The 24,669-nt window shown below is 37.4% G+C and overlaps 1 protein-coding gene across 2 annotated transcripts; it reads right to left on the bottom strand.

Annotated features, from left to right (window-relative positions):
- Nucleotides 1–300: 300 nt before the first annotated feature.
- spsb1 (splA/ryanodine receptor domain and SOCS box containing 1) lies at nt 301–23,772 on the bottom strand. 2 transcript variants are annotated; one of them, XM_048177612.1, is made up of 3 exons: nt 23,536–23,772; nt 7,186–8,067; nt 301–1,886 (listed from the first exon to the last, which is right to left on the bottom strand). In XM_048177612.1, exons 2-3 carry the CDS (start codon nt 7,877–7,879, stop codon nt 1,759–1,761), a joined length of 822 nt encoding a protein of 273 aa, XP_048033569.1. In that variant the 5' UTR covers nt 7,880–8,067; nt 23,536–23,772; the 3' UTR covers nt 301–1,758. The 2 variants fall into 2 exon arrangements, with proteins under 2 accessions (XP_048033569.1, XP_048033570.1); XM_048177613.1 differs by having other exon boundaries at nt 23,553–23,772.
- Between the last annotated feature and the right edge of the window lie 897 nt (nt 23,773–24,669).

Below are 24,669 nucleotides of genomic sequence, written 5' to 3'. Positions count from 1 at the left end.
GTATTATTGCTTGGCCCTAATCCTCTTCCGTAGTTCTTCCTCAAATTGGTTTTGGATCATTTTTAACCCACTCCAACCCCCCGGCTTAAATTTTTGTAAAAATTCAGTACATCCAATCCAAACTGCCAGTTTCAATAAAAAAAAAAAAAAAAAAAAGTTTACAAAATATAAAAAAAAAAAAATGAATAAATACGTAAAGCAAGCAATTAAGTAAATAAGCAAAAAAAAAAAAAAAAAAAAAAAATGAATAAACCAATTTCATGGGGTTTAAGAGCATAAAAACCACAGAGAAAACGGATGTCAATTATAATAAACTTTATTAGATAGTTACCAATATTATCTACATCAATGAATACAAAGAGAATGGTGGTCTGCAGGCAGAAAGGGTTTAAAAACAGGGAACCAAACTATCCCCCTCATGCTTAGCAAAATGGCTGCCAAACATGAACTACATTTACACATCTAAAAGACTAGAATGAAAAGAAAAAAAAAAAAAAAAAAAAACATCTGGAAAATAAATGACAACAATTGGCAATCTTACCTTCTTTGCATCAAGACTTTAAAATAAAAACATCAATTTGCCTGCATGCCACTTTCAACATTAAGTCAGAAAAGGCACCACACAGCAGTGTCACTATTCCATCCCTGCTTTTCTCAAATCATCAACAGGTTAAAAACGAACACTCTTCAAGAATAACACAGGCAAAAAGTAATTGTGGGATAGGTGTTCACAGGTTTTAGGGGCCATTACAGAAAGCAAGCTATACAACCGCTTATTGATTAATGTATGCTACATAGTTTCACAGTGATGCTATCTTTAATTTAATATAAAAAGGACTTTAAATCATGGCTTTCTCTTAATATACCAGTATCATGAGCCAGGCACTTCAGATATTGCAGTGTTAGAGGTGAGGGACTTGTCGAGTGATTAAAAAAGCTAGCATAACGCACTAGCTGTGGTTGTTTCCATGAATGCTAGTCTCTCAACTCCCCCCCTCACAGACACAGACGTCAAAGACTTTTTCCAGGCCAGACGGTCAGACTTACAGCTAAAACCAGGCTATTTTTAACCTGCCAAGAACGAGCGAGCAGGGGAAACGTCGCCTTCCTTTGAGCGTGTCATCAACTTGCTGACCCGTCAACCGTGGCCACGGATCCAAAGTTGACTCAGCTACTTTATTATACTGACCGCAAGGGGAAGGACAATTGAAAAACATATAAAAATGTCAATATCAACATAAAAACTTGCTGGTTGTTAAGCCTAAAGGTCTTGAGAAGGTAATGTATTTTGCATTGCCTGCGAAGAGTCATTATATGGACCCTCAAGTTAATGACATGATACAAGAAAGACGCCAACATCTCATTTAAAAAAAAAAAAAAGGGATGGAGTAAAAAACCATTATAAAAGGAAAAGACCTTGACAAACAGCTGAAGTTTCACCAAGCCATGATTAGAGAGGAGAAGGGTTCTTGTTTTCATATCTGCCACAGAATTCCAGCAAAAGCATTCAGGTGGATTTCCAGTATATGAGCGAAGCAAGAGACGATGCCACACTTGATCCTGAAGGCATCAAGCATGAGACACCCTTGGTCTGATTTGTAAAAAATATTGTTGGTACCATACCCAGTGATGGAGAACAGCACCGAGACCAAAACAAAGATGTAATGAAATAGGCTTGCCAGACAAAAGATTAATCCCAGAGAGAAACCGAGGCGGATGCTATGCCTTGAATTGTAAAAGGCACTACTATCATCATCATCATTGGTAGAGCAAGTAGTTCTTAAGGGAGGCAGGTAAGGGCAGTCCATGGATTTCACTCAGTCGTTCTCTCCCCAACGCGACCCGTACCGAGCGCCTACAGAGGTCCATTAATGGCAGAGGTTCAGCTATAGGGAGAAAGAGAGAGATAGAAATTCATTAGCAATAATCACTCACAAATACTTTGTAAACATGTAAACCAGGATGTAGGCTGTCCTTCCCAGTACAACTATGATGGGGTTGTGCGTCAGCCTGGGTGTTTTATATCACTCATGTTCCGACATCCTCATTTACACACATACACAGTACAAGTCCAAATCCTTGCGTAAATGTCAGCAGTGCCAGGAGTCTGTCGTGGCTAGGCGTATGAGGAGCGAAATGCTTATTTTTAGTAGGGAGCGTATGGTAATATGATAAATAAAGAACAACAAGACTGGCGTTTCATATTTGGGTGATTCTTCAACCTTGGGCACTTTGTCTCAGGGGTTGATTTTTATTAACTAAAAAGAGTTACATTAGGCATTTATATTGCTACATGGCCAATATGCCCAAAGTTGAAGAAATATTCATGCATGTATGGATATTCATGAACCTTAGCTTACAAAACTGACAAAAGCAATTCATCAGCTGATACTGAGCCAATAAAGACTGGGATTTAACTCTTTTACAATTACAAAAAAAAAAATTATTTCATACAGTGTGCACCTGGCTTAAAGTATTACAAGTTTCCCCACAGGTCCCCTTTTATTCTAGCCATATAATAACCAAGTACTTTGGATTTCAGAATGGTTTCCACACAGCACCACCTGCTCGGATGTTGAGATTACTTCATAAAATGCACACTTTTGCAAACGAGACACTGGGGAAACCAAACCGAGTGATGTAAGGGATAAATAACAGTACAATTATACCTCAGTTGACCACAAGCATGACGAGGAATGCATTAAAGGCAATGACACAAGACAGATACAAAAGGAAGCCAAGGCCTTGGAGTCAGAGGCTGAGTAATACTCTGGCTACTCTTCCCACACACAGACGGGAGGAGAATTCTCCAAAAATGGGAACACCTGTGTCCTGAACTGATACATTAAGGCCACAGCACCAATACTTCCCAAAGTCAAATGTTGCTACACATGGTTCACTCAGGAAAGACAGTTAAGAGTCATTCCATCATCTGATGGTATGCAAAACATCAAGGTGATAAAACATTATTCCATTGGAAAGGCCATCATTAGTGGCCCGGAGACTGTTTCCACTGAGAGTAAGGTGGGTTACAGCTGTGTCCCGAGAAGCCCAGACATGAGTAAGTCTGGCCTTCACCTGCATCCTTTCATTATATGACCACAGAATGATAACATTCTTGTAATGCCCTCCAAAACTGACTCATTACAGCATGCTGGGTTGAGGAAATGAGTCAGATTCGCAGAAACTACATGCAAAAACAGCAGAAATTTAACGCAATCTTGATAATGCACAATTTGAGGGAAGACAAATTCATGCTAGCTAGTTCTCATTTCTATGAATGACTAATTTTCAAAACCCTTCACCTTTTCCACTCTCAGAAGAAATCAAACTGAAAAAATAGAAATAAAACCATGTACCAGTAGTCAAGCAATATGTTTTTTAAAAATTGCGGACGCAAAAAACAAAAAAAAAAAAAAAAAAAAAAAAACAAATACTGATTACACTGACTGCCTTTACATGGGGACCCACTCCTACAATATAAAAAGACAGCTATGTTATAAAGACTAATTTTACTGTAATAATTAAAATATTAGTTGTAATATAATACACGTTCCTAAAGTTAAAGGGGGGGGGGGGGGGTCTAATGCTATTTCATGCATTCTGACTTACTTTGTTAAATAGTTGAATTCTCTTGCTAAACATGGCCAAAGTTTCAAAAAAACGAGTTGGACGTATGACAAAGTATTTCTGTGGCAAATATACTCCTCCAGATTTCCTACGCATTTCGGAGGGGTTTTTTTCCGAGTATGGCCCTGTATTACATAAGATTTGTCACTGTTTTTAGACTATGAAATCAACAATGCCCCAAAGAACAGTGAACAGTGAAGCTGAGAGATTTTCGCTCATGCATTACATTGATGCACTTGATTGTCATTAAAATAACCATAGAAAGCGCCTTAAATTAACTATCAAAATAAGGATAAAATCCAGTCTGATAGTTGCAATCAATTTTTTATTGGTTAAAATGAATGGAGAATATCTCGTGTTTTCCGTGGCTGCTCGAGCCCTCAGGATCGGCACTTATGGTTTTATAAACAAGACCCAGTTCTACGGTGGATTTACAGATCGTTTGAAACTGAAAGATGGAGCGGTCACAGCGATAATGATCCCGATCATGAGTTGGAACCGCAGGTGGTGAGTAAAACTGCATCAGTCGTCTTTTTTGTTGGCAATAGGCGCCTAAGTGCATATAATGTAAATAACACAAACTTAGTGAATTCATAAATTCATTATTCATCATATATGCTATATTCATTATAGTGATTAAAGTTATCCGGGGATAATGCGATGGTGTATTGCGTGTTTAAATGCATTTGTTTAGCTGACCATAGATAGCTTGCAGACGATCGCTCGTCACTCTTTAGTTTCGCCCACGGCACGCCTCCAGGAGCTCGGCTGTTCTCGGAAAGACTCGGTACAGCGTATCTGTCTTTTATAAATCACATAAAAATAAAGACTATTCGGAGATATGAATGATGCTATACTACTCTATAGGTACTCAAGATTAACATGAGAGTGGCAGAAACTGTGTGTTAATGAGGCCTTTCAGTCAGGTAGGCTGTGAAAAAAACCCTCTGTAATAATGTCTCAGCTCATCATAAACAGCAATACTGTGAAATATTACTACAATTTAAAATAATGGTATTCTATTATATTCTTTAAAATATAATGCATTTCTGTGATGCAAAGTGTCTGAACAATTATGTTACCTCTATGGCATTTCATATAGGCTTTTAGCTTAAAAGCATGCACATTTGGAGAAATATTGATGGATTCTTACATATTTATGTCAATTTTCTATACTGAGAGGTAATATTTATTGTCATCACTATGAGTGCTGGATACTGTGTTTTGAATTCATACTTGCAGCCGGAGGGCGCTCTCTGTGCACATTTAGTCCACAAATTATTCTAAAGAAGAAGAGGACATTTCAGGAATGGTGTTTTTAATTCATACTTGCAGCCGGAGGGCGCTCTCTGTACACCTTTAGGCCACAAATTCATATAAAGAAGAAAAGGAACTAGGAACTAATGGCATGTCTTCTACAGATCGCTAACCATGGCTTTAACATCCAAATAAACACTTTTCAAGACAATAAACACACGATTGAGACGATGTATGCATGTATTGCCTCTGAATTTGCATCTGAATAGCACTGGCTCCGTGGGCGTGGCCGCATTAGCGGGAAATGAGCTGAATCACAGACTTCTGACATGGCTCTCTTTTCATACAGATTACATAAACACAGAAGGTTTGTTTTCGATTTGACTTGCACGATTTAAAACCTGACATTTCAACGTTTTAGACAAGTGTCATTTTTTTTGTCATTAGTATTCATAAGTTACAGTTCATTTTCTGAGAACTATCAGATTGGACTTCATTCAGAGGGAGAGGAGAGATCACGCATCATGTTAGTTTTCTTTATTTTACAAAAAGCACAACATTGTGTTTTTACTCTGAGTGTACACAAATAAAAAGAAGACATTCTGTAGTTTAAATTGATATATTACTTATGTCTCTATGACAAGAAATGACAGAGTATTTTAAGTCTGTTTTGCTGCAATGTGAAAAAAAACCTGCAAAACGCGCCGGCGCGTTCAGACCTCAGGGAGTTAAGTACCCTTTAAATAATTGGCTTTGATATCATTGCACTAAGGTCACAGTGAATTATTTATTTGCATCAAATACACATTGTGTAAATATTCTCTCTAAAGCCGATTCAGAGCAATATTTCCATAAATCTCCACAGATAGCTACAACAAAACTAAGTTTTGTGTAAACTTATTGTAAAAAGTTAAGGCACAGTATGCAAGTTTCGCCTACAGAGATCGCTTATTCAAAACAATAACAAAGGCGTAGCTTGACGCACTGAATGAGTGTGGAATCATGGGAGGTGCAATCTTCACCTCCACAGCCGATGGAAAGCAATCAGATGGGACAGGCAGAAATAAATTTTCATGGATGAGATGATTAAATTCATCTGAGATGATTAGATTCACTTAAATTCACATTATTTTATCTCATTCTAATGAAATAGCCACAAGTGCTGAATTACTACTCTGGTCACTTTGACTAATTAATATTGTGCATTAATATAACAGCACTGTTTTACTTAGTCAAAACAAAAAATACATTTGACTGTGTTGAAAGTTGTCATAATGTGGCCGTTATGAGACACTTGTTGCACACTGCAGCAAGCTAGATCGATATTAGAATATCATTAATAAAAGCTGGATGACTTGTGTTGCTAAATGGCATGCAGTTAATTTTAAAATATTGCATGGTGGAGAAAATGCCGTTTTACCGTTACAACAAATAAAGCTTCTGATTATGCATGTTAGCAACTTGACTGCAAGCTTTGTCTCCTGAGGCATGGTACAAACATGTTACTCACGGTAAATGAAGAAAACGAGATTCCTTTATAATAAGACTAACCGTGTTGAACTACATAACTTTGTCGATAAAGGTAACCAACAGTTGCTTACCCATCTAATAAAACAATATATTAAAGCGTCTTTGGCGTTTCCGTGGTTAAGTAGGTAGAACCATAAATCGAGGGCAACACTGATACAGTGTCATTACAGGCGACGCAATGACATGGGCCGTTACACTGGCTAAAATCGCCAATATAAAATTAGATAAAGAAAATTCACAAACTCATTTTCCACAAGCACTGTAGCATCCAATTTGAAATCATCTGTTCTTTAGATCAGGTTGGCCGATATGAAGAACATTTTAATGATGTGAAATTTAAAAGAACAACTTTACACACATTTACTAGTTTTCATTAAGGAAAAGATCAGTTTTGATTCTCTATAAATGGATGTGATGACTTTTAAAAATCACCAAGAAAGTCTGTTAAAATGTTTCTCAGGCAGCAGTGGAATCTGCTCAACACGTACTAAGGAAAGAGCAGAACATCCAGTTTAATGATTAGCTTTCAGCACATCGGCGAGATAATGAATGATGTCATAGTCTTTATCAGGTAAATGGAGCTGGCTTCATATAATTAATGGATGAGAAACAAATCCTTCCATAGACACACTAGCTCCAGCCACTTTTAATGTTTAACAAAGCACAAAGTCAACCTTGTTATTCAAGAGACGATTGGAGGAGCCATGCAAGAACAGACATAGATAACAGACAGGTAAATTCAAACAAGCAGAAAGGGCGATTACTTACGATCAAGTCCATTGATGTACCGGATTCTGATTTCACAGTGTCCCCACACAGCACTCACTACAGGGTATAGCTTCCTTCCTTTGAGTCCTCTGAAAGCAACCCCTAAATATTGTCCGTCGACAATAAAACTTAAAGTCCCCTCGTCCATGTCCAGGACCACCAAAAACGAGTCTGGGACAATAAACGTCTCATCAGGCTCAAGAAAAGCTGGATACGTCCTACTGGGCTGGTTCTTGCCATCATGATAGAGTTTGTTACGTCCCAGGTCCCAGCCCCAGGACTCGCTATTGTTTCCTACAAGTGCAGTGTATCCTACAGAATGCAACGGGGCTTCACCCGTCGCCACACCAACAACAGCATGGGTGCCCCGCTGGCGCATGGCCCAGCTGATCTCCCACACATGCAGTCCCCGTGTGTATCCCACTCGGCCCCGGATAGCGTCTGTACTCTGCGCTACAGGGTGCCGATGAAATATGAGTTTATTGTCCTCTTTAACAAAGATGTTAAGCGACCGGTCATCGTTGTTCCAAGAGTGCTGCACTTGGACATCCTGTGAGGCTGATGGCATGTCTAACAACATATCCAGGCGGGAAGGCTTGGTGTAGTCTAGGGCCTGCAGCTCTAACTTGAGAGGCCGAAACGCCGGGTCCCGCATGTCCACAGTCTTTATGCCTCCCGGAACCTTCTGCCCCATGCTCTGGGTGGTCTTATCAGCAATTTACTCCCCCTCTTGTCACAAAACGAAGCAAATAAGAGAGAAAGAGGGCAGTCAGGGTCCACTCCTTCACCTATGCCCCTCCACCAATAAGGAGGCCAAGGCTGCTGTTTTTATGCCAGTGGTTGCTGGGAAACCAGGTCAAAGCAGCTGCAAGTTATGCTCACCTGGGAAGATTAAAGGGAGAGAGAGAGGGGGAAAAAAAAGGCACAGTTAAATGACTGCAACAAATCAACATTTTTGCTGTTACTACTACTACTAACAACATAACCATTGTTACTACTACCACCAAGTTATAAATTACTAGGGCTGGGACAATAAATCGATGCATCGCGAATCGAGAAATGATTCTGGATCAATTCTGATATTTTATGAATGCGTCGCGAGCTTAGTTTTTAACAGCAGAGGGCACTGCGTGCTTTAGAAACAGACATACTTTGTTTGCTTCCAGTTCCTTACACACATACACACACCACTTGAACCTTCTATAATATAATCATTCGAAAAGTTCGAAAAGGTTTAAGCAAATTACAAGGGTGTGCCGAATGCACAAGTGCTCTTTAACGCTCTTCATCATGAGCATTTAAGTGTGTGGTTAAAAACTAGCCTAGAGCGCCATCTGCTGTTAAAAAAATATAAGCTCAGACGCGATTCAAGAGAGAACTGCGATGCATTCGGAAAGTCTATCCACAAATCACGATGCATCGATTTGTCATCCCAGCCCTATAAAATAACTTATTATTAGTTAATAAACAGTAAATTACTGCTATAACATAATAGTAAAATTATCCAAATTGACAATGTTCGTTAAAGATATAAAATATTGGATGACTATTCGTTTTCTTATTAAATTCAGATAAGGCTGAGGTATTACTTATTGGACCAAAAACCTGTACACAGAATCTCTTAGAATACAATTTGCATCTAGAAGGATTAACCGTTACTTCATCCTCTAAAGACCTGGGTCTTATATTAGAGAGCAACTTGTCTTTCAAAAATCATATTTCATATGTTACAAAAACATTGCTAAGCTACAAGACATGTTATCCGTTTCTGATGTAGAAAAGCTAGTTCATGCATTCATGACCTCTAGACTGGATTACTGTAATGCATTACTAGGTGGTTGCCCTGTATCCTAAAAAAAACAAACCCACAATTAACTACAATAAAAAGCTACAATTAGTCCAAAATACAGCTGCTACAGTTCTTACCAGGTCAAGAAAACATGATCATATAACACCAATTTTATCATTTCTACACTGGTTACCTATTAAGTTCTGTAATGATGATGAAAGTATTGCTACTGACCTATTAAGCCCTAAATGGTTCAGCTCCTGTGTATTTAACTGATCTTCTATCACCCTGCAATCCATAACGACACACTCACCCAGTTTAAATCTAGATTAAAGACATATCTCATAACCTTGTACTCTAGTTATATCAGATTAAATGCACATGATTATCTTTTGCTTGAAACGTTATGAACAGCGGCTACAATTATTTTCCATTTGCTTTTCTGTTAGATTACGTCAGCTCCAATTCAGATCCAGCCTCTTAGGAAAATTTCAGATGACCCAACACCTGTAAAGAGGTGACGCCGCCAGGACTTCAGATGATGCCAACTCTGAATCAACATATACAACTGCCAAATTTTTTATATATAGTGTAATAACTGCTTTAATGAGACTTGATTGTGCCTAAATGAATATACAATGTTAGCTACCTGCATAATTTGTATTATCTTAGAACTGTACATTTCTGGACATATTGACATTACTTGGACACAGTCACCTCTAACAAATTACTAAGTCATAATGTAGAAACATGCACTTTCTTTAAAGCTGCTTTGAAACTATATGCATTGTAAAAAGTGCTACACAAATGTGAAATGAATTAGGTTTATTAAACTACTACTACACAATAGATAATGAAAAGTAGTATGTGCATCATGTACGTGTTATACAAGCAGATATTTGATTTTGTAATAAAACAACTAAAGTTACATATTTGGTAATGTTTTAATGAAAAAACACCCACTTGATCATCTTGATTAGGCCCATGTTTGAGACACTTCAGTAAAATCTACTCTCCTCTACAAACCCAGACAAGAGTGGACTGTTAATATCACAGAAACTGTATCTTTCTGTCAGTTGCATGCTCAACACCTCACTTGTGTGGGTTACAATATGGTTTATTGGTCCAAGGCACTTTTCAGAGTCCCATTACATCACATGACACACAGAGGAGAAATATATCTCAAGCTTCACCACAACCAACCCGCTCCTCTTGACTGCATCACACAATGCCCTTTAAAAATAGGAAATAAGAAAATAATTCCTCTTTTAAGCTCGTCTAGTCTGAAGATAACAGGAAGAGCAATAAAAAGTCTGGCTTCAAGAATATATAATACAGAGCCGAAATGTTGTTTTCAGTGAAAACCGCAAATTCAGGCCAGCAATATTCCACCAGACAGGGTCAGTGGTAAAAGAGGCTAGTAGGAGGGAAAAAAGAAAAAAAAGAAAAAATTCATTAGACATGCTTAGAGACTAGACATACCAGTGCCATGTGTGAAATCCCCACCCGATGTCCTGGTTTCTAAGGCAATTTCTGCCCTCTTAAATTACATCACTGTTAAATCTGATATTGAGCAATTAGGGCAGTCTACTACTACTACTACCCAAAAAAAAAAAAAAAAAAAAAAAAAAAAAAAAAAAAAAAGACTTATGACTTATGTCCAAAAAAAAAAAAAAGTCAATTCATATGTTCTTCCCATACAGTGCATAAATAAGCAAAACTGCTTATTGAAAACAGTATTTCATAATGAGCCGCTGAAGGGCCCCAAGGGTAATTGAATTGTAGACAAGAGTTCATTGAGGAGCATCTTAGCCCTTTCTCTGATACAAGTAAACAACTTTTTAAATGGGTCACGCCTCTCCGTCGCTGGCCTACCCAAGGCAGAGGAAAACCAAGAAGTGGGTGGCAATTGTGTGAATGCCAAACAATACAGTCTTCAATGGCTGTCCAACCTTTAGAAAGTAGGAAACGTGTTAATTTGCACACTCTATGCAGGGAGCAATTAAGCTCCGTGGCAAAGCACCAACAAACACAGACAACAGCCTTTTACAGATCTGTTAGAACCCGGTGACCACTTTAACTGAGATATCACTTTATTGCATGATACACAGGGGTGAGGTGATGTCATCCTGCAGGATCGTCTCCACTCTTTGCATGGTGTTTTAAATGAGACTGCTTGGCATGCGATATGGAGGTGACAACCTGACATTTATTTATTTGATCATTATTATTATTATTTTTGGAGGTTACGAGCAGGGACTTTGCAGGTGGTTTGCCGACCACTTCTGTGTAGAGCTGATTGAAATGCGTGATGGGGTTCTGGGGGATTTGTTGGGCCTGGAGAACAGTGGTGGCTTTTGTCTTGACCACATTTAGTACTTATGCAAAACTGGGCTTCCCTATACTTCTACCTCCCGACCTTGCACCTACTTGGATCTGAATATGTACCTCTAACTTGAATTTCCCCAAATGCCGCTTTAGTTCAATCTTGAACATTTTGCACAATTTTAATGAGAAAACACCCCTTGATTATCTGGATTCAGCCTATGCTTGGAACACTTCAGGAAAATACATCTACCCTCCTCTACAAACTCAAACAGTTGACTGTTAATAGCACAGCAACTGTATTATTCTGTCAGTTGAATGCTCAACGACCCTGATGATGGCATTGTGAGCATGTCAACCAAGTGGAGATTTTGCTGATATACAAGCAAACATGCTCACAATCATCAGGGTCATTTCTCTTAAAAGGTGCAGCATGTATTTGCAAGATGACGGATGCTACGCTGAAATGGGGACATTATCTTCGACAGGTTTTAATCATGAAACTGAGGCATCTGGCAGGCAGCTGTGAGTGAGGGGCAAAGCAGAAACGAGAAAGTAGATGACGACAAATCATGGTGTCAACCCAAATGTCACACAGATGCTCTATTCAGACAGTGGGCAGACGGGTAAAAATGGCAGACAAATGGCACTTTAACACAGCTTGATTAAAGAAGTGTGAAGACTTCTCACCTGAGAGACTAAATCCTAGAAGACATTCAAATGAAAATGATCCTTAAGTTATCCTCACATACATTTTTGTAATGTTATTTACATTGCAAAGTGGTACAAAAGCTGCATCTGAAGAGATCGTATACCATGCCATGAAGGCTGCATAAACTGCAAAAATAATGTTATAAAATTGTTTGAGCAATGTTGGAGCAGAGACACAGTGGGTAGCACATTATTCATGACATACAAGAAGCTGTTGTGCTCACGGGGACCTGGGTTAGAGTTCAATTTGGGTCATGTCCCGAACCCATTACCCCACTCTCTCTCCCTCGCTCCCCTTCCACTTTCCTGCCAACTCTCAACCATCCCATTTAAAAAAAAAAAAAAAAAAAAAAAAAAAAAAAAGGCAATAATTTATATTCACAATAATCAATATAAAAATGTAGGGTTGAACGATACATGTTCATTTCTAATGTTATCGTTATTGGACCGATAAGAAAATTTGGCTTATTTCCTTCAGCTAAGACACTTCAGATGCACACTTTCACAGTGATGGTTTTGAATTGCTTGAAATATGATTGAAACCACTTAAAAAAAAGGAAAATACAGTTAAGTGCAGCATGTGCAGTGCAAGTCTGTCGTATAGGCTACATAAAATTATAATGAGAACATTATAATTGTGTGCTTGAGACATGGCTTTTAAATGGTGAGACTTTTGTAATCAGGCTCTCAAATTATATAAAAATTTGGAGTTAGATTTAAATCGACCAATATATCGGTTATCGGCTTTTAAATATAAAGAATTTTCGGTATCGGTGCATCCTTAATAAAAAGTCAATAAATCAAATATTAATTTAGTTTATGAAAAAAAAAAAAAAAAAAAAAAAAAAAAAAACACATTCAGCTTATATTCATTTAGAATTATTATTATTTTTTTTTTAGAAGCACAATTTGGAGGCAACAGGCAAGCAGCCTTAACTCAGCAGTGTAAAATATTTCATACTTTATAACTGTTGTGTACTAAATTGCATATAAGCTAACGGAGTAATAAGCTAAAAACATTTGGGGTTTTTTAAATTGCTGACACTAATAACATTACATACTCTTGTTTATAAAAAAAAAAAAAAAAAAAAAAAAAAAAAAAGTTTTCAATGACAAAATGTCAAACCAACAAGACAAAACATGATCAACAGTGAGAATAAGTTTGAAAAATATGAAGGTCTGATTTGTATTGAAAGGGATTAGGGCGTCTTTATATTGACACTCCCTTCATGAACGTAGACTCACCCTGGATTAAAGCAATCATGTTCAATTGTTGAACAGGGCTCTGTGGGGCTGACATCTGTCTACGCAGCAGTTATGAGAGAACAGGAGTACTCTTAACCAGCGCTCACCCACTAGACAAGTTCAACAGCTCTAGGCAGAGCCACAGCAGGTGCCATCATGATCGTGCTGAACGGTTTAATTCTCTAACAGAAAATGACAACACCCCTCACAAATTTATACCATGCTGCAATCTGATATTAATCTTCTGAATGTTGCTAAATCGCAGAAACACACACTCATGTAGGCCCATGTGGAGACCAAATTTGGGTGGTACAGTTTCTTCTATGATGATGGTAGGGGAACCCTCGTTTGTAATGGTCATGTATTCCCCAACTAAAAACCCAACAAGTCTATATTTTGGAAAGAAGTAACATTAACTGAAACTGAAAGACTGAATATTATACAACTACATAAATATGGCCCAGTCTTTTTAGATTTTTTAGAAGAACACAGCAACCTTAAAGCAGAAGTTTAACCAAAAATGAAAACTGTCATCATTTACTTACCCTCATGTCATTACAAACCTTTCTTCTGTGGAAAACAAAAGGCATTTTGAAAAACGTATCTTTGCATTTTATTTGTCCATACAATAAAAAAAAGGGTCTAAAGTTGCTTTGGTTCACACCTGAACCAGCTAATTCCACAGAAGAACGCCAGTCAAAGTTTGGGTGAAAATTAAAGTTTACATCCATCTGGATAAACTTGCATTACAGGTAAAATATGATGTTCTTCACATTAACCTGTCCTGCAACTTGACTGCAAGAACAGGGAAATACTGTATAGGAAACTGAACCAGGAAGCGAAAAAGAATCCAAGACAATCACATATGACTTCAAGAAAAGCATCCCTACTGTGGTAGCACCATCACACACAAAATTAAATGTTTAAGGTGCTAAAGAGGATCTTTTCGTCGACTGAGAAACCAAAGACTGTTAGTGAGTTTTTGAAATGAGCGCATGCGTAAGAACAGCCCCCCTCCTTCACAGCTCATTTCAAGGTAACGCCTCCCAAAACTCATGCACGAGTATTGGAAACACGAGTGTTTGTTTACCACTGGCATTCGCTGTGTCGTGTTAGTAGGGATGGGTACCGAAACCCGGTATTATATTGGCCCCGGGGCTAAATTATGAAAGACCGGTGTATCGATAAGCTCTGACGTTAACGGTTCTGCTATCGGTACTGGAGAAATTATGAAGAAAATACACGTACACTATTATTGCTATATAGACATTATCTTGCGAATTCTATCTCGCCAGAGTCGCCAGCTGCGTGTGTATGCAATAATATTAGGACATTTGTGTATGATGCATTTTTGCTTTCGCAATCCAGAAGAGAGATCGCGCTCACGCGCTCAGGAGCTACAGCGCGCGCAGCCGCTCACACGAAAGCCCTGTTTAATGGAGAACTAAACAACTAAACGTCTGCTTACACTTTAGGCATGTGATATTATGCTTATTTTATTTTTTATTTCGATTTTGGCTTCCAAGGATCAGAAAGAAGATATCTGAGGTAAAACTATTAAAAACTAGCCGCGTTTCGTCTAGCACACCTTCTATTCGCGCGTTCATTCCTCCCTAAACCAAACTTAACGTCAGAATCAGCACAGTCGGTGATTGTTATAAAATCCAGTCTTTACTGTTGCTAAATTGCAGTAAATGTTTGATAATTATCAACGTTTTAAAACGTTGAAAGCACAGTAATCCGCGCAAGAGACGCTGTTCCTCAGGCTGAATTGTGTGCGCGCGCGCTCCAAAACGGATCGCAAATAGACAAACAAATTACACGTTGGGCTTCAGGTGCACGTTCAAACGATCAAACGCACACAAAAATATGTTAAAATAACCGGATTGGAGCGTGTTTAGCTACTTAAACGCAGTTTATATCGTAAGTGTACATGAACAGCTGGGAGAAAATCCGATGTGTGTTATTATCTATTGTCTTAAAGTGACAGCACATGATTATGCCATCAGTGTTAATCAAACAAGAAAATGCAAAGAGAAAATCACTCACAGCTCTTCATCTGAATATAGTTAGCTTTAATAAGCATTAATCTATTAATTTATACTGTGAAAACCATGCAGTGTTATTTTACATTTGGTTACTTTACTTTGATTTCTTTTATAGGCTAGGCCTATATTACTTACCTGAACACATGAACAAATGAAAGCACTTTATTTCATTTGTATCTTTGTTTTATTGTATTTGTCAGTTTGTTTTACTTTGTTTCTTTGTTCATGTTCTTACTGTATATTATATAAAACACCAAAAATGGCAGACACCATATAATATAAAGCAAAGTTAAGTACCGATAAGAATACCGTTAAAGTACCGGATCGATAAGCAGTATCGGTAAGAGTAGTAATACCGTTAAAACCTTAATGATACCCATCCCTACGTGTTAGTGGATTCAATATGTTGGACTCACCGCAGGTAACTCATAATCTGCAGTTGTTACTCCTGTCTCCTGACAAAAACATTCCATGCAGCGCCTGTGGAGTGTGGAAAGTTACTGGAGCGCGCAGCCGCGCTCGTCTCTCACAAGGAACGTCACGGCAGAGATTGACAAGCCAGAGGGCCAATGGTTTACGCGATGATCGCGTAAACGATTGGCAGATGTTTTTAAGGCCCTACCTCGTGCACAGATGATGTATATTGATATTATTCCTTTCAGTGCACCTAATAAATAGTCTTTTATCAGTTAGTAAAGACAGTTTCAAGTAATATTGCAAAAATGTATAAAACAAAACATCCTCTTTAGCACCTTTAAATCATTCATGATTTACAATATCCGCCAATTATGACTTCCCCACGCATGCTCATCAATGACCTTCACAGATCTGAATGAAGCGACATGAAACTATACTTCAACGAGGCAAAACTAAAAATAGATTCAAAACAGCTCAGCACTCCTTCGTTTACAGTAAACTAAGGCTGCATGTCAAGACCTGCAGTATTGTTAGCCTAATGAGTTATTTTACCAAATTAGTGCAGTTACGTAAGCAAATTAAATGCTCAGTGCAACAAAACCAATAGAAAAACAGATCAGATAAATGATCTTCATTTACCAGAGAGAAGCGGGAGCTTTAGTTTGCAACAACAAAATGGCAAGAGCTATTGAAACGGCCTCAGTCACCCTTGAATGAAGTGAAAAATCTGCCAACAAACAATTTTCTGAACAAAACATTCATTCAGAAGCAGCATGTTAAATAGATAAATATGTTAACTCAAAACATCACAAACTGAAGGACTTGCAAGTTCACACCATGGCTGCATTAAAATCCACTTTTAGACATACACTCATGCACTTCCCCTCGGGGGAATCCCCACTGCAATTTTGAAGTACGTTCAACTTCGTCAAGTGGGCGAGGGAAGTTTATTTGGACAGACCCTCGACCCCTCGATTTTGACAGAGGGAGAGCGTCTACTATATTTCAGGCAGATTGATTGTATTGTATTGTTTTATTGCATAATTTTTTATATTTTCCTCCAACAGCCCAAGTATACATACAGTCCTATAGAAGGGTGCGTAAAACAAATTCATATGGAAAGAAAAAAAAAAAAAAACCTGTAAATAATAAATCCGCTCCATTGCGGAATGCGGCTTCCAAGTGATCAAGGGCTTAGGGCAGGGGTCCCCAAACTCAGTCTTGGAAGGCCACTGTCCTGCAGAGTTTAGCTCCAACCCCAGTTAAACACACCTGAACCAGCTATCAAGGCCTAATTAGGCATACTAGAAACATCCAGGCAGGTGTGTAGAGGCAAGTTGGAGCTAAACCCTACAGGACACTGGCCCTCCAGAACCGAGTTTGGAGACCTCTGGCTTAGGGTGTTCCATTTAAACATTTCAAGGGTTCCACCAGTAGTGGCACTGGCCACTAGTGCAACGCAAGCAATGACGTACACCCGAGTGAATGAGATGCAGAGAAGTTAGTGAGGGAAGGGCATAAATAAATGGATTTAAATGCAGCCCAAGACAATTCATTTAGTTGAACCAAACCGGTGATCCTCACCGCATAGAAAGTGTCCAGAGAGGTGTATGTTATAGGGAGCCTGGGCTAGAAAGAGACAGACATCAGTGAAGTTTATGCAACAAAGATCAGGGCAGCTGCAGTGACACATACAGACTTTTAATCTCAGAAGACACAGCAATCGATTCACGTCTGAGGGCATCAGGTCAAACTAAGTGTCTAAGACTCTACATCAGTGTCTATGACTGCAACAGCATTGTCAACATTACTGATGCCTGAAAGAAAAGTGATAATGTCCTGTTACTTCATGACTGACATGCTATTTTGCTGAATATTTAATGCACAGGGCAAATAGACTGAGCTATAAGCTATAGGTCAAACAAATGTTGAACTATTGTAATTTGTGTGTGTGATTTTCTTTAATACTATGATATTTCTGTAATATTTTAGCAAGACCACATTAAATTGATAAAATAGTGCAGTATACAAGAGTCAAGACATTATCATGTTTACAAGATTTCTATTGCAAATAAATGCTGTTCTTCTGAACTTTCTAATCAAAAATAAAATCTCAGTTTCCACAAATTAAGCAGCAACTTTTTCAACTTTGATAATCAGGAATGTTTCTTGAGCACCAAATCAGCATATTGGAATGATTTCTGAAGGGTCATGTGACACTGAAGACTGGAGTAATGATGCTGAAAATTCAGTTTGCCATCACAGGAATAAATTACATTTAGTGATCGACCGATGTATCTGTTTACCGATATTTTTCCCGATATTTAAGCATTTTTCCATAATCGGGTATCGGTTTTGTAATATCGGATTCGCCGATTTACGGCGCCATCTTGTGGCCGTTTTGAGATTTCCGCCATTGCAGCCCGGGCGTCTGAGGAGATCAGTCAACAACTCAGTGCACAGGTAAAGTATATGTTCTACTTGGTTTGCTTTAATTAATCAACTTTATTTAACATAACAGACATGCACAAATGAGATCTGAGACATAAATTCCTGATATAGTTAATTTATGCAGCTTGTTTCTAAGCAATTGAGACGAACTCATTGAGTCACGTAGTGTAATTCGTCATGTCCTGCCCCAATAAAGACGTAACTTTACATGAATTAAATAAAACAGACATGAATGAGTGCATGTTGAAAATAAAAGCGCTGAATTTAATTCTCTATCTGTTGTATTTGCTCACCATTAGTCTAGAAGAAAAAGTTCGTTCATATTGCTTAGCAACTGACGGATGATCAGGAGGCTTAAGCACGGCCACTGAATGAAACTTTTGACAAGATTATCTTGTTTAAACACCCTAGATTATATTATCATTTACTACATAATTATTTCGCTAATACACATATAAATATAGCCTACCGCTTTGTGTAAATTAATTATTTATTATCTCCATGCGCGATCGCGGTTGATTAAGTTATAGTCAAACAGCACTTTGTCAGTTGGCATTTCATGATTTAACGTTAGATTAAATTTAGATCATAAAATGCCAACTGACAAGTGCTGTTTAACTTTATATAGTCTCGGGGAAAAAAGTTCGTTCATATTGCTCAGCACCTGAATGGGTTGATGATCAGGAAGCCTCAAGCACGGCCACTGCATGAAATTTGACAAGATTATCTCGTTTAAACACCCTAGATTATATAATCATTTGATTTACTACATAACCATTATTTAGTTAATAAATATAAAGTTTTTTTTGTATGCAAGGAGGGAGTGATTGTTATAAATAAAATGGTTTGTTCAGCTCATTTGTGTTGTAATAATTGTCAAAAACAGAAGTATAACAGTAAATAAATATGGGTAGTGCATATCGGTTATCAGGTACATAAACATGCAAATAATCGGTATCGGTTATAAAAAAAATCAATATCGGTCGATCACTAATTACATTTAATAATTTAAAATAGATAACGGTTATTTTAAATAAAATGTATAAAAAATATAAATAAAAATCTAGGAAATTCCATGTTAATCTTAGCCCAAACCCGACAAGCACCCTTAGTGAATGGGAAGGCTAACATGAGTTTAACATTACAAAATTCACATTCCCGTTATCCAGTTCAGTAGGACATCCTCTACAGCAGAGAGTCAGAGGAGTCACCTGTTACACAGGCCTACAACATCTGTGTTCAGCCAGGAGCATTTAGAGACAGTTAGCTCCCTCCTGAGACGAGAAAACTCAGTCTTACTGTTGTCAAACACAAAGGAAAGATTAATCTGCCTTGAATACATCAACCTTCTGACATTAAAAAAGACATCAAACAAACACTGAGCTGATGTCTCTGCAGGTCGTCTCATTGATGAGAAAGCCCTTCAAACAAGTTGGCATGAACCACAGTTTCTGCCAAAATATAGTTACTAAAGTTCAAGTTGTCCCCTTGGAATTATAAGATTCTATCTGACATTTGTCAAATATATGCGAGTTATTCACATATTCATATTCTGTGACAACTTATTTACATTATGTGATTCTTTTTTTTTTTTTTTTTTTTTTTTTTTTTTAAGTTGTGTACATTTTGGTACTTTTTTTTTTAGGAAACAAAAAGGTTCCATCTACAAAGTTGAACTCTAACTTGGTTCTATAAGGTTATCTGCATGAGCCAATCAGCACTTCGAATGCACACGAGGACCAATCAGCTTTCTTTGTCATGTCGCCGCAATAGAAAACACTAAATCAGTGAAGAGAAGACTAAATTTCACACAACGCAATGTTTATTAGAAACCTCATGATGGACTTATTTATGATCTTGTTAATGACAGCAGCCCAAATTCCATAGAATTAGTCTTTCTGTGCGTTTTGTTGTATCCGACTGCTGAGGAGTTATTTTCAGTTAGACACCACACTAGCCAGCAGCACTATTAAGAGGATAGGTCCGGTTTTTGTAGTCTATTTGCTTTACTCCAGTCATGTCATTGTCATACCTTGATCCATCCTGTGTACTTGTACTGAGCTGTATGTACTATGTAGCTATAAAGCTGTACGCTGGCACACTGGATTTAAGTTAAAGTTAAATTTTACATTGTTGGTAAAACCTTGTTGCATAGTTGAAGTAATTTAATTTAAAATGTGAAATATTTAATTATACATAGTCACTGAAACATTTTTCAATGTTTATTAAACTTTGTTAAACACCTTGGCTGAAGCATTGACTGTTTTCTTGCAGTTTTTTAGTCTTTATGGCCCAGTTTCACAGACAGGGCTTAGCTTAAGCCAGGATTAGGCCATAGTTCAATTAGGGCATTTAGGTAGCTTTTACAAATGTTTACTAGGAAAAAAAAAAGAAAAGAAAAAAAAGATTACTGGTGTGCATCTTGAGACAAAACAATGGCACTGACATATTTTAAGATCTGTCAGTGCAAGATACTTTCAGTTACAACAGCTCAAACATGCATTTAGTCTAGGACTAGCTTAAGCCTCGTCTGTCATTTTACTTGTCCCATTTTCTGTGGAATAAAGTCCTGCTCAGATGTATTACAGTAGCTGCTTTCTGTCTAAACAAAAGGAAACTTAAACGGTTCCTGAAATAATGTGTTAAATTACCCACCATATTCCTACCTAAATTTAACATCTGCAAAATATTTAGTACTGCCTTTTATGCTTAACTTAAAGGGGTACTTCACCCCTGGAAAGATGAATGTGTATTTAAAATTGGTCATTTATGTAGTAGAAATGTGAAATTATTTTTGAATTTGGAGCTTTCTAGACTGAGAAAAGGCAGAAAATGTATTTTTGACTAATGTGGATGAAAGACAACAACTCCCAGAATGCACTTGTTTTGCTGCCCCTGCGAGGCCACGCCCAAACCACGCCTATCGGTTACAGGCGGAATTACCAGGAAAATTCAAACAACTAGGCTTGCTTTGTTACATATTAATTCTATAAATCGTGAGTTAGTTCATACATTTACAGCGAAATGGTGCTAAATTGCTTTGTACCTGGATGTACACCCAAAAGCAGGAAAGGACAAGTAAGTTTCCATCATTTTCCGATTAAGTTAAAGATTTGGAGCGATGTAAACAGTGGCTGCGGGCCATCAAACACCCGAAGTTTGGAGATGACACCGTTATAGAAAACCTAAAAAAAAAAAAAAAAAAAAAAAAAAAAAAAAAAAAAAAACGCAGAATATGTAGTCTCCATTTCAAGCACGAGGACTACGAACCAAATATCCTTGCAATGAAGAGAACCATTCTGAAGGACACCGCGATCGAAATTCACTTTCCCAGAGGACGAACAGCCTGGGCATCTGGTACTAAGCGTATAGAGGTAAGACTCGCTGATACTAGACTGATAACACAGTAGCCTATATGTAGTGTTGTAGGTAGCAGTAAAACTGCAAACTTAGCAAAGTAACGTTAGATAGACAATTACATATAAGTTGCATATAAGTTGACTGTTATCAAAGTAAAGCCACTGTTCTGTAAAACCGAGTTAGTCTATTTATCTATTTATGCTAACGTTACCACAAAAGCCTGTTGCTGTATTGGTTGATGACTGCAGAGACCGATAAATTTGCGAGATGAACCACTGATGTAGTGCAGACTATAACAAAATATGTTAAGCTTAAAAATATAATTGACACCCACTTTTGATAAAATCTTTGATCTATGTCCGTGAGTAACCTCAAAAGCGCATATGTATGGATGTGGTGAAAAAATGCGGAACTACCTGCTATTACTGGCTGTAGTTTTAAGCCTCTGGCCAAAAAAGCCTCCGATGACGCAAAATGACGATTTTTGCGTCATCGGAGGCTTTTTTACAGAATAAAAATGCATAAATCTCTCATCTCGGGCTGATATGAAGGGGGAAAGCACAGTAATTCGAAAATACTAGTGGTATTGTACTAATACAAAGCTTAATGCTAAATCCTGAAGTAACCCTTTAAACAAGAAAAAAAAAAAAAATTATATTCATTTACTTACGAAACTGGCTCCGTGTTCGTTCCGTAAATTGAATTTTGACCTGGACAGTGGAGTCCATTGAAGTCCACTATAAGGAGAATAATCCTGGAATGTTTTTATCAAAAACCTTAATTTCTTTTCGATTGAAGAAAGAAAGACATGGACATCTTGGATGACATGGGGGAGAGTAAATTATCATGAAAATTTTATTTGAAAGTGAACTAATCCTTTAAGCTTTGCTTCTCACCAACACAGATCAAAGGCCGGTTTGGAATACAATTTGACTGGAGCGGAGCGCAAGAGATTTCCCTTCCCACTCAAAGCGCTCTCAAATCACCCCAGTTCCACTCCGGGTTTTTAAGTTTCCCGCTCCCTGGCGAGAGAAACCAGCTCAAAGACATCCTGGCGCGAGTAAAAACAAATGCTCACTTTAAAAAGATCCACTCCCTCTCCCTTCTGCAGGTAAATACATGCGATTCCGCGTGTATTCACGAAAGAACACACCGATGTTGCCAAAAAAAAAAAGAGAGAAAAAAAAAAAAAAAAAAAAAAAAAGACTTCAAAAACGCTTTTCCCTTCAGGCAGGAAAAGAGTCTACTATACCTAATATATAGCACTCTTGAAACACCAAACAAATAATTAGAAAAAACGGGCCTGATTGTTAATATAGTTAGTATAAGAATTATACATAGACGATGACGTTATTCTTCATTTAGTAGTAAATAAGTACAGATAGCTTGACACAAATGCCTCCAGACCAATGCTGTATCGTTAACGTAGGTCTTTAAGACCTTAAACCGAAAGTAAAGCCTCTCCAGCATTGTCTGGGCCAAACATATTTAAGGTCGTGGAGTAAAACTATAAACAGCTGCACTTTAAGCACAATTCTCATGTAAATATAAACTAATGAATACATTGTGCTTCACTAGTCACTGGTAAAGCGACTATACCTAGCCTATCGAGAGAGATTAAGTGTAACCAATGAAGAAAATAATCAGACACACAAATCTCTCAATGCTGCCAAACTTATCTTGGGCAGGAAACTATTAAGCGTAGTTCCACGAGGAATCTTTGTTGGTTTAAAAATTCATTTTAGACCCATTACAAACGCAGGAAGCAGTTGTTGTTTAGTGCATACTAATTTATTATTTACACAGACGCGTTAGGAAAGGTGCCACAAACTAATATGTTTATATCGTATTTCACGTTTTATATATCTTCGGCTTGTTGAATGAGAACATCGACTGGATGTTTGCTTTCGAAAAGCTTGGGAAAACGCGAGTGTTTGCATGTGAACAGACCGCAAAGACAAAAGACAGGCAAATGTGTTAAATCGTAACAATTTCAGACCCTACCTGCAACGGATACACACCGGAAAATAAACCATAGGCGAAGGAGTGGAGCGAGTATGTTCCTTTCAGTCGGTATTCCCGTGCAAATCCATGACTATACCTCCTCTCTGTCTGTTTTAGCATAGGCTTGTATTGGGTGAAATGATGGCTGCTACAGCGACAGAAACATCTCTTCCGTCACGTGGTCAAATAGCTCCCAGCTGCTGCTGAACGTCCCTCCCAATTGAGCTGAGCTGTTGTTTAGCTCATTTCCCCTGATAAACCCTGCTAATTGTGGACTACATAATAATGGCATAATCACTGTGTATGTACATTTATGCGCTAGTACTCTCTTTCTTTTAATTTGCCCACTTTGTAGTCGTAATAGGTAACAAAGCAAACCAAAGATCTTTATTTGTGAGTAATTGACTCATCCTCTATTTTCTAGTGAATCGAGATAACAATATCGATTATTTATGTCTCTTTGTGGTTATATTAAATTGGCATATCTTTCTCCTTATAGGGAAAAATGCCAAAAATTCAACTAAAAGTTATAAAAATGCCTCATATATAAAAAATGTTGGTATGCAGTGTAGCAACTTCCTTTGTTTTGTTTATAAATGTTCTCACATTTGATATATTTCATAATATTCTTAATTAAGGGCTTTATGAGTATTTTTTCTTCTTAATTTAACTAATATCTTGTGCATAAATATATTTTATGTTAATTATTTATATATAAAACATGGAGAATTTCTTTAAATTAATTCTATTAAATAATTTGACAAATGAATGCTACACTAGTTAAGAGAAAATATTCTGTTTTGTTTATTTGTCATCTCAAATTTAATATTTAATTTAATATTCTTTTTTTAGGGATGTATATTTAGTTTTTTTTCATTAATATTGTAATATAAATCTTGTACAGAAATATAGATATTTTAAATTTCCCTTTTAAAATAATTTATTTAAATTAATTCAATTGAATCATTATATAGCACATAAATGGATATTATACTGTTAGCTTTACGTACAGTATACAGAAAATATACTTAATGAATGTAAAAAAAATCCATGGGTAAATATAGCCTTTGTGTTTATTTTGTTAATTTCTGTTTATATTTCTGATATTGTTGTGATGTCTCTGTCTCTCTTGCT

The sequence above is a fragment of the Megalobrama amblycephala genome, linkage group LG24 (genome assembly GCF_018812025.1).
Source record: "Megalobrama amblycephala isolate DHTTF-2021 linkage group LG24, ASM1881202v1, whole genome shotgun sequence".
NCBI classification, from domain to species: Eukaryota; Metazoa; Chordata; class Actinopteri; order Cypriniformes; family Xenocyprididae; genus Megalobrama; species Megalobrama amblycephala.
The sequence above is the reverse complement of the archived record's forward strand: the minus strand, read 5'-3'. Positions and strand labels throughout refer to the sequence as shown.